At 37.1% G+C, this 11,036-nt stretch overlaps 1 protein-coding gene across 1 annotated transcript in view; it reads right to left on the minus strand.

The window, feature by feature from the left end:
* SP100 (SP100 nuclear antigen) overlaps nucleotides 1-11,036 on the minus strand; it is a 94,402-nt gene that overhangs the window by 14,329 nt on the left and 69,037 nt on the right. The window contains exons 18-19 of the mRNA XM_029932872.1: nucleotides 8,682-8,726; nucleotides 2,884-2,970 (exon numbers count right to left, since the gene is read on the minus strand). Coding sequence (XP_029788732.1) covers nucleotides 2,884-2,970; nucleotides 8,682-8,726 — 132 coding nt within the window. The remainder of the gene's footprint in view (nucleotides 1-2,883; nucleotides 2,971-8,681; nucleotides 8,727-11,036) is intronic.

An 11,036-nucleotide genomic window follows, 5' to 3' on the forward strand; every position in this document is an offset into this window, starting at 1 on the left:
CAAATCATGGAAAGAGCTTGAATGTCCATCAACTGATGAATGGATTAAGAAGATGTGGTATATATATACAATGGAGTACTACATGGCAATGAGAAAGCATGAAATATGGCCATTTGTAGCAAAATGGATGGACCTAGAGGGAGTCATGTTAAGTGAAATAAGTCAGGCAGAGAAGGAAAGATACCATATGCTTTCACTCATAGGTCTAACAGGAGAAACCTAACAGGGGGCCATGGGAAGGGGAAAGTGGAGGAAAAGAGTTGGGGAGAGTGAGTGAGGAAAATCATGAGAGACTTTTGAATGCTGAGAACAAACTGAGGGCTGAGGAGGGAGGGGGGTAGGGGGTGATTGTCGTGGAGGGAAGCTATTGCAAGGAAGAGCACTGGGTGTTATATGAAAACAACTTGGTAATAAACTATTTAAATAAAAAATATTACCTAAAAAAAAAAGAAAAAAAAAAACCCTTTATTTACAAACAGTCAATGGGCTAAATTTGTCCTGTGGGCCATAGTTTGCTGAACCCTAGCCTAGACTTAGTTACAAAAATGATACTTAACTGAGATTCATCCTTATTTCTTGTACTATTATCTTCAAGTCATTCCAAATAAATTTGAAATAGTGTTTTATGTATTTCCACAACAACTGGGTAAGAAGAAGGGTGAAGTTAGTCATCTACTGAGTACTTCTTATGTGCCAAGAGCTATCCTTAGACCTTGTGTCTATCAACTTACTTCATCCTTAGAACAAGTGATCAAATAGGAACTAATACTGTCCTCATTTTATAGATGAGAAAAATCAAAGCTCATAGATAAAAATACAAATTAAAGGAAGATGCTGAAGATTTCCTTTGGGGGATGGGAAGGGGAAACATAATTTCAAACAGAGAGGGAGGCAAACAATAAGAGACTCTTAAATACAGAGAACGAAATGAGGACCGATGAGGGGGTACAGGGGAGAGGGGAAAATGGGTGATGGGCATTGAGAAGGGCATTTGTTGGGATGAGCACTGGGTGTTGTATGTAAATAATGAATCATGGGAATCTACTCCTGAAGCCAAGAGCACACTGTATGTTAGCTAACTTGACAATAAATTATATTTTTTAAAAAAAGAGACAGACATAAAAGGCAGTGATATATGGTCTCAAGAGAGATTACATGGTGGATTCTACCAGTCAGATAGCTGCCCCAAACTCCAAACTTGAAAGGAAATTTTTGTGTGGAAAATGGTGGCAAAAGGGTTAAGGAGTTCAAAAAGGATCAAGGAGTTCAAAAAGAGAACTTCTAGAAGCTGATGCCTGAGTTCTAAAAGGTGTAGGGTTTCTGATAGTACAAAGGGTTAGTTTAAAAGATAACTCAGAATGTAATGTCTAATTTATGTGTTGACTGTGTCCAAAAAAAGATTGAGTCATGTCCATGAGCATACTTGGGTCTGCCATTATTTTAATGTGTTTGACTGTTGAAGACAGGGACACACACTGGATGTTTTTCTTTCTAGGGGTCTGTGCCCATGGCTGGCATCCTGGGGTACTAATCTGGGTAGTTTAGGTCCCAGAAGAAAGTCTCTTCCAGATACTCAACCATCTGGTCTTTCCTTTAAATAGATTATGATCAGATGAGGCTGGAAAGGAATTTTTTCTTCAACCAAGCACAAAAACTTTCATTTTGGGCATGAGTTTTTAAAAACTCATCAAGATAAAATGGACCCATGAAATATTTATTAATCAGTCCTATTCTAAGAGGAATCATATCACAAGATCAAGCATATTCTAACCTACAAGGTATTACCCTTAAGAAGTTTATCAAGAACTTAATGAGGTACACTGAAGAGAGATTCCCAAACCTGCATAAAGAAATCATAAGCATACCTATTGATATTAAAGATTCAAGAAATGTAAAATAAGTAACATGTATACCCCAAATAAATAGATAAAACTTTCTTTAAAAACTGCTCTACATTGATCAGTTCCAAAGAACATGATTGTGCCAAGCATGGCAGTTAGTATGGTTGCCAGGTATAAAAAGCCATCCTGCTAGTGTGGCTCTCTGTGGAACAGCCCTCTCCTGTCACTCATGATGATGATGTGGTAGGTATACCCAGGAAAACTAGCCAGTCTGACTCACTCTCCCTCCCTTCCTTCCTCCTCCCCCCTCCTCCTTTCTTTTCTTGCAACGGTCAAGGCCCACTGTCTCATAAGAAAGCTCTCTCTACTTTCTCCTTGCTTCATCTGTCCTCTCCTTTTCCATAGGTGGCCAAACTTAAACCCCAGACCTGGCTATAATCTGAGTCTGTTGATTAATAGCTGTTATTGGCAAACATATATTCTCTTGCGCTCAGTTTCTCTCTAAATCCTCTTGGGACTAGTGTGTGAGCTAGACTCTCCTTTCATCAAAACAACAGGATATAAAATTGTATGTGAGGCTGAGATGGGCCTTGGAGGCCTGTCATTCTATTACTATTTATCTTATTTTATAGATGAGGAAGCTGAGGCAGAAAAGATAGAGCGACACACTCAAATTCACAGGATTACCTCAAGGTCATGGGACATGAGGAAGGACAGCTACATCATTTGTGAGTTACATAGTGTTTTATTACTAAAACTACTTCCAGGCCTAAAAGCCATCAGCTCAGTAGAGGCAGCACTACAGTAGCACTTGGGCTCCAGGTTCTGGTTGAAGATTCATTACCGAATTACTTTTTTGTGGTGTTGCCATCTTTCTCTCCCTGTCTCGTTTTGGAAATTGATTAAATGTGATGTATTTCTCAACAGTACAGCTACATAAAGCAATAGGAAAGTAGGTTTGTTACAAGCATAGAATAAAGCATGAAAATTTAGATGTTTAGTTACTGAAAATGGAAAATGCATACATCTTTTACATCATTTTTTCCTTTCTTTTTACCTTTTGGTCTGCCTTTTTTCCATGGAGCTCTGTTACTCAGATTTTGGATTCTATGTTTGTATCTCCTTCTCACTGAGAAAACAAAAACATAAAAAGGAAGCTGCTGACATGCTGCCACACACCAGTAGGTCAATGAAGAAATCAAAGAAGAAATTTTAAAAATACATAGAAACAAATGAGAATGAAAACCCAGCAGTCCCAAATTCTTGGTACACAGCAAAGTGGTTTTAAGAGAGAGATTTATAGTGATAGAAGAATATCTCAAAAATCAAGAAACATCTCAAATACATAATCTAACCTTATACCTAAGTGAACTAGAAAAAGACTAAACAAAGCCCCAAGGTTAGTAAAAAGAAAGATATAATAAAGATCAGACCAACAATAAATGAAATAGAGACCAAAGAATAGAAAATATCAGTGAAACAAAGAGATAGTTCTTTGAAAAGTTAAACAATATTTAGCCAGACTCATTCAAGAAAAAAAGAGAGAGGAAACAAAATACGAAGTGAAAGAGGAGAAATAAGAACAACAGAACAGAAATATAAAGGATTATAAGAGAATGCTACAAAAAAACTATATGCCAACACATTGGACAACCTACAAGAAATGGATAAATTCCTAGAAACATACAATCTTCCAAAACTTGAATTAGGAAAAAATAGAGTATCCAAACCAATGAATTACTAGTAAGTAAATAGAATTGACAATCAAAAAATCCCCCAAAGTCCAGGACCAGATGGATTCACAGGTGACTTCTACCAAACAAAGGAGACTTCCAAGTACATTTTATGACACCATCACTACCTTAATATCAAAACCAGACAAAGAAAGAAATAAAGAAAGAAGGAAAGAGGGGCACCTGGGTGGCTCAGTCAGTTGAGCATCTGACTTCAGCTCAGGTCATGATCTCATGGTTCATGAGTTCAAGCCCCACATCAGGCTCACTACTGTCTGCTTGTTGGCACAGAGCCGACTACAGATCCTCTGTCCTCCTCTCTCTGCTCCTCCCCTGCTTGTACTCTCCCCAAAATAAATAAATATGGAAAAAAATTTTATTAAAAAACAGAAAGAAAAAAGGAAGGAAGAAAGGAAGGAAAGAAAAAAGAAAACTACAGGCAAGTATCACTGATGAACATAGATACAAAAATTCTCAACAAAATATTAGCAAACTGCAATCAACAATACACCAAAAGGACCATTCACCATGACCAAGTGGAATTCATTCTAGAAATGCAAAAATGATTCAATATTTGCCAATCAATATGATATACCACATCAATAGAATGAAGGATAAAGATCTTATGATCATTTTAATAGAGACAGAAAATGCATTTGACAAAATTCAACATCTGTTCATGATAAAAACTGTCAACAAAGCAGGTTTGGAGGGAACATAACTCAGCATAATAAAGGCCATATATGAAAAACCCACAGCTAATATCATACTTCATGGTGAAAAACTGAGAGCTTTTCTTTTAAGATCAGGAATAGGACAAGGATGTTCACTCCCACCTTTTTTATTCAACATTGTCCTGGAAGTGCTAGCCACAGCAGTCAGACAAGTAAAAGAAATAAAAGACATCTAAACTGGTAAGGAAGAAGTTAAACTATCACTATTTACAGTTGATATAAAACCCTAAACACTCCACAGAAAAACTACTACAAGGACTAAATGAATTCAGTAAAGTTATAGGATACAAAAGTAATGTGCAGAATCTGTTGCATTTCTATACACTAATAATCAAGTAGCAGAAAGAGACATTAAGAAACCAACCCTGAGGACACCAGAGTGGCTCAGTCAGTTGAGCATCCGATTCTTGATTTCTGCTCAGGTCATGATCCCAGGGTTGTGGGATCTGGCCCTGTATCAGGCTCTGTGCTGACCAAGGAGCCTGCTTTGACTCTCTGTGTTCCTCCGCCTCCTCTCCTGCTCTCTGACTCTAAAAAGAATTCCATTTACAACTGCACCAAAAAGAATAAAATACCTAGGAATAAACTTAAGCAAGGAGATGAAAGACCAGTACTCTGAAAACTATAAAACATTGATGGAAGAAATTAAAGATGATGCAAAGAAATCCAAAGACTTTCCATGCTCATGGATAAATAAATATCAAAATGTCCGGAGTAATCAAAACAATGTACAGGTTCAGTGCAATTTCTATCAAAATGCCAACAATATTTTTCACAGAACTGGAACAAATAATACTAGAATTTGTGTGGAACCACAAAAGACCCCAGCTAACCAAACCAATCCTGAGAAAGAAGAATAAAGCTCCCAGATTTCAAAATATATTACAAAGTGGTAATAATCAAAACAATATGGTAATGGCACAGAAACAGATGCACAGATCAGCGGAACTGACTAGAGAGCCCAGAAATAAACCCACACTTGTATGGTCAATTTATGGCAAAGGAGGAAAGAATATACAATGGGAAAAATAGTGTCTTCAACAAATTGTCCTGGAAAAATTGAGCAGCCATATGTAAAGAAATGAAACTGGACCACTCTCTTACACTATATACAAAACCAAAATGGATTAAAGCCTTGAACTCAGACTTGAAAACATAAAATTCCTAGAAGACAATACAGGCAGTAATGTCTTTGACATCAGCCTTAGGAATATTTTTTTAGATCTTGCTCCTCAAGCAAGGGAAATAAAAGCCAAAATAAACTATTGGGACTATACCAAAATAAAACTTTTGCATAGTGAAGAAATCCAACAAAAAAATGAAAGACAACCTACTGAATGAGAGAAGATATTCACAAATGATATATCCAATAAGGGGTAAAATTTACAAAGAACTTACACAATTCAACATAAAAAATGGTTAAAAATGGGTAAAGGATGTGAATAGACATTTTTTTTTAAAGAAAACATACAGATGACCAACAGACACATGAAAGATGCTCAACGTTACTAATCACCAGGGAAATGCAAATCTAAATCCCAGGAGATATCTATCAGGACAGGAGATACAGCTGTCAGGACGGTGAGAATGGTTAGAATCAAAAAGACAAGAAGTAAAGTGTTGGTGAGGATGTGGAGAAAAAAGAACTCTTGCGCACTGTTGGTGGGAGTGTACATTGGTGAGGCCATTGTGGAAAATAATACGGAGTTTCCTCAAAAAATTAAAAATAGAAATAACATATAATCCAGGAATTCCACTGCTGGGTATTTGCCCAAAGAATACAAAATACTAATTCAAAAAGAAATATGCATTCCTATGTTTGTTGTAGCATTATTTACAATAGCCAACATATTTAAGCAATTGAAGTGTTCATTTATAGATGAATGGATAAAGAAGATGGTGTGTGTGTGTGTGTGTGTGTGTGTGTGCGCGCGTGTGTGTTGGAATATCACTCAATCATAAAAAAGGATAAGATTTTGACATTTGCAACAACATGGATGGACTTAGAAGGTATTATGCTAAATGATAAGTCAAATAGAGAAAGACAAACACCATATAATTTCATTTACACATGAAGTATAAAGAATAAAACAAATGAATTAACAAACAGACAAAAAAGCAGAAGCAGACCTATAAATATAGAGAACAGACTGATGCCAGAGGAAAGGAGGTGGAGGATGAGGAAAATATATGAAGGAGAGTGGGAGACGCAGGTTCCCAGTTATGAAAGGGATAAATCACAGGCATAAAAGTGATACCTTAGGGAATATAATCAAGTCTAGTGAGGGTGGCCGTGTGGGGAGCCAGCTACTCACCCACTGACAGGAGGACCACAAGAAGGCATGATTCTCATGGGCCTCTCTGGGGAAAGAAGGAGCTCAGTTAGATTTTCTTGAAAGATATTCTGTCCAGAAAATGATTTGAACAGATGAGATGGCCCCAGCAGGGGTGCAGACCTCCTCTAAGGGGGAAGTGGTAGACAATCAGCTCCTGTTTTAGAGGAATGTCCATGGACAGATTCTCTTAAAGAGGAGTTCTTTAAAAAACCCACAAATGTGGCTCGTGCATCCTCCATATCTGGAAGACATGAAGGATCTATCATAAGAAGACTATTCCTCCTCCTTACTTCCTTCTATCCCTCTTCCACAACTTGAATTAGCTAAAAACATAGATACGGAGTAGCGTTAGATAAAACCGTGGATAAGAGAAGAAACTGGTCTCATCCAACTTCTTCACTACATGTTTTCCAGCTGTGATATTATATCAGCCCAGGCTTTTTAATATTGTATGAGAATATCACTTCCGCCCGAAAGGATTCGCACAACTCCAAGACTTACCTAAGACTTCATCCTGGGGCAAGGAGAGAGCTATTTCAGAGAACAATTTTGAAACGAAGTAGAAGGAACAAAGGTGATTTGTACTTAAATGACCAACTCCAACATTTTAACAAAGCAGGTAAGACAATTTCACAAAAACTCAGAAGAACAAAATCTTGGGCCTAAGTAAGTATAACCTGAGAAATGACTAAGATGATCCAGGCAAGTATGGAGATAAAATGATAGAGATGCTAGCAATATATATGTGTATATTTATTCATATGTTTTTATATTTATTTATATTATTTATATAAATATATGTGTGTATTACAGATATACAATAGGAGGAGCTCAGTTACTTTATATATAATGATGAGATGACAGAAATAATCGGAAGAAAAAACAAAATGTATCCAAATATATTTTGACTCCACAAGAAAAAGTCCCTGCTACCTCTACATGCCATATCAACTTAGTAGCCGTATTTCACATAACCTGATGTTAAACAATAAAGAAAAAGAAATGAACTCTACAAGAAGAATGTAAGCAAAATAGAAGAGGGAAGGGGAAAATAAAGGAGATACAGAGGAGGAAATCAATGGAAATGAACAGTTGCAGGGCTGGATGCAGAGAATGAAGTGTCACTCCTCTTCTTCATCCTCCGCGGCATGACCACAGTACGGCATATGCTCTGATGGAGTTTGGTTTAAACAGCTGTTTCCCAGGCTTATATCTGATATAATACCAGGATTCTAGCTTCTGCTTAATTGATTCAAGTTCCCTCTGTCTGTTTCTCCTTCTTCTATTGAGGGGTGTGTTCATTAGTTACAACAAGCATTTCCAACATTTTCTCTTGGTCCCTCATTTCCCATTCAGGGCTAGTTTGTCTCTGACCATATAGCTCTGTGCTGTTTCCAGATGCTAGCTCCTATTCTTGCCTAAGAGTCTCAGGTGATAAGAGACCAATAATCTGAATATTCCTCCATATATGAGGAAGTCAGTGACTTTGGTTGAAAATGTGAAGAGCAAGTAGCAGATTGCTGCTTGTCCCCCATAACCATTCTCTCCTTCTGCCATGGGAATAGAATTACAGCTGAACCCATGACTACCTGACTAGAGGTATATTTCTTGGTTTCACTGGCAGCTAGCTCTGGCCATGTGAGTAAGTTTTGGGCAAAAGGATGTGAGGAGAAGACTCTGGATCCTTCCATTAAGAGAAGTAGATTGGTGATTTCCCTGTCAACTTTTCCCATTCCCACTGGTTGGGAGACAGTGGCAACCAGACCAGGTTTCTTGGACCCTTAGAGGGAAACTACGTGTTGAGGAAGGCAAGTTTTTCCCACCATTTCTGGACTGTTTGATGAAAGAGAAATAAATTATGTGGTTTAGACCACTGTATTTTGGGCTCTCTTTGTTACAACAACTTAGCCTGTATTCTAAAAAATTCATTATTTATGAAGCCTATTGGAGATTTCAGAGGTGTAGCAAAGATGGGTCTGGAAGGAATATCAGAGTTGCAATAAGCACACAGGTGTGAATTCGCAGATTTGCTTGTACCTTTTTCGAGACTGCTTTTTTTACATTTATATCTTCTCTTTTTCCCTTCAAACAGAAAAGAGAACAATACTTTAGAATTATAAACAGAGATTTACAAGATTTACATGCCAGTAACCTTCAATTATTTTGTTTTTAAGTCTTCATCCCACTTTTGTAGTGCTAAATCTCCAGCTACTAACACACTATCTTGGTTGTCATTACACCGAAAACAAAAATAGCAACAACCACAACCTACCTTTATACAGCACTGGTCATTTACAGTATATTTTTACCTATTCACATGATGTTTTCTCATTCACAATAAAGATAATGCAAAGGACAGCTGAAATCAGGTAGGGGCTGACAGAGAAGAGGGGGACTGTCAGAGGGATCAAGGAAGAGTAGATATCAGAAATCATAAGTATATGTCCTAGAATTTAGGGGTTTGCTTGAAAAGCCAAAGATACAATGCATGTTTATAACAACAAGAACTTAAGAAAGAAGTAGAAAAAAATCAGAGAAATAAAGACAAATGTAGAAGGGAATAAAAGAGATTAGATGTTTCAGGAATTAAAGTGAAGGATATAGATTTGCTTAAAAAAAAAAAAAAGGAAACAAGACATATAAGAACAATTAAGAAAGATTAGGAAAAAAAACCCAGCGGAAGATAGTGAACAAGTCAGCAGACTTCCTAAAGAATAAAATCAAAATAATAGAAGTACTTCAAGATAAATTCAAGAGCAAATTTTTTGAAATTATAACAAAAAATTGAATATATGTACCGTAGGTACATGTATTTTCACCCTGTAACAAAGAAAATTAACTCTAAGCCATCAATCCTGAGATATAGTCCAGCAAATTTATAGGACTTTAAAAGCAAAGAATGGAATGGGCATTCTAGACAAAAATGTCAAGTCATTTTCAAGGATGGGGATCTTATTGGCTATAGAATTTTCGCCAGAAACACTTAATGCCACAGGACGATGGAGAAAAATCTACAAGATGCTTCTAGAAATAGTGAGTAAGTTATTTTTCACATATGAAAAACAAAACCAAATACTTTTAAACAGGAAAATTCTCAGATGGTTGCTCCTACGAGAAAACTACCTGAAGATTCACTTCAGCAAATCAAGACAAGACTGGAAATTTTGTCTCCCTCTCTCTCTCTCTGCCCCTCTCCCACTCATGCTCTGTCTCTCTTTCTCCTCCAATAATAAGTAAACATTAAAAAAATTAAAAGAGCTGAAAGATAAACATAAAGTTAGCATCATGATAGATCTAGAGAATATAATGCTAAGCAAAATAAATCAGTTAGAGAAAGACAAATACCTTATGATTTCACTCATTTGTGGAATTTAAGGAACAAAGCAAATGAACAACAACAAAAAAGAGACAAACCACGAAACAGACTTAACTACAGAGAACAAACTGGTGGTTACCAGAGAAGAGGAGGGGTGGGTGGGTGAAACAGGTGAAGGGGATTCAGTGTACACTTATCATGATGAGCACTAACTAATGTGTAGAATTTTTGAATCACACCTGAAACTAATGTAACACTGTAGGTTAACTATACCAGAACTTAAAAAACAAACAATTTGACACCAAAGGAAAACAAAAAGGAAAAGTAACATGATCCAAACTTAGGTGGGAGAGGAAAGAGTGGACAGAAAAATTTGGCATGTGCTAAATTTATCATTTGGAAGGACAGAAATTAATTAATTAATGGGTACTATCTAAAGAGAGGTTATATAAAAGAAAGGTATATGAAACTAATTCTAAGAGTAATCACTAGAATAAAAATATAAACATTCTTAAATATCACAAGTATATACTTACTCCTAACCAATGAAAATATGAGAACTTAGTACAGCTCAACCATTCATTTCTTTCAAGGGAAAGACCCAGAAGTGGCTTGCAGTTCTTTAGCTCAGGGGCCTGCCAGAGTCCAGCTCCCGCAGGTCCAGGGGTCCCCCGAAGGATGACGGTGCAGGCCAAAGAGAAAGTGGGAGAGCCTTGCGTTTTCGTTCTGATCCCCTGACAAGCACGGCTGCCCACCTGGCAGGCGTCTCCATCTTGTCTGGTTCTCAAGGTTTATTTATGGCAAAAGGTACAAGGACAAGAAAGGGCAGTAAATGATTTCCAATAGATAAGTTTTACAATTTTAGCCACAGGCACTCAAGGTGTCATAGACATTTTTACAAAACCTCGGGTCTAGCCTCAAGGAAGCGTCCTTTAACCAAGAGGCAAACAGCATTCTTTAGTAAAGGTCAGTTTTTTTATGAGTAAGGGTCATTAGGCCATTTATAACTCTAAGAGAAAGTTCCCAGAAAGACAAGTTCTCAGGAGATCTGCTTGCTCTCACAGTCCCAAAGATGA

Source organism: Suricata suricatta, chromosome 3, assembly GCF_006229205.1.
Source record: "Suricata suricatta isolate VVHF042 chromosome 3, meerkat_22Aug2017_6uvM2_HiC, whole genome shotgun sequence".
Classification (NCBI taxonomy): domain Eukaryota; kingdom Metazoa; phylum Chordata; class Mammalia; order Carnivora; family Herpestidae; genus Suricata; species Suricata suricatta.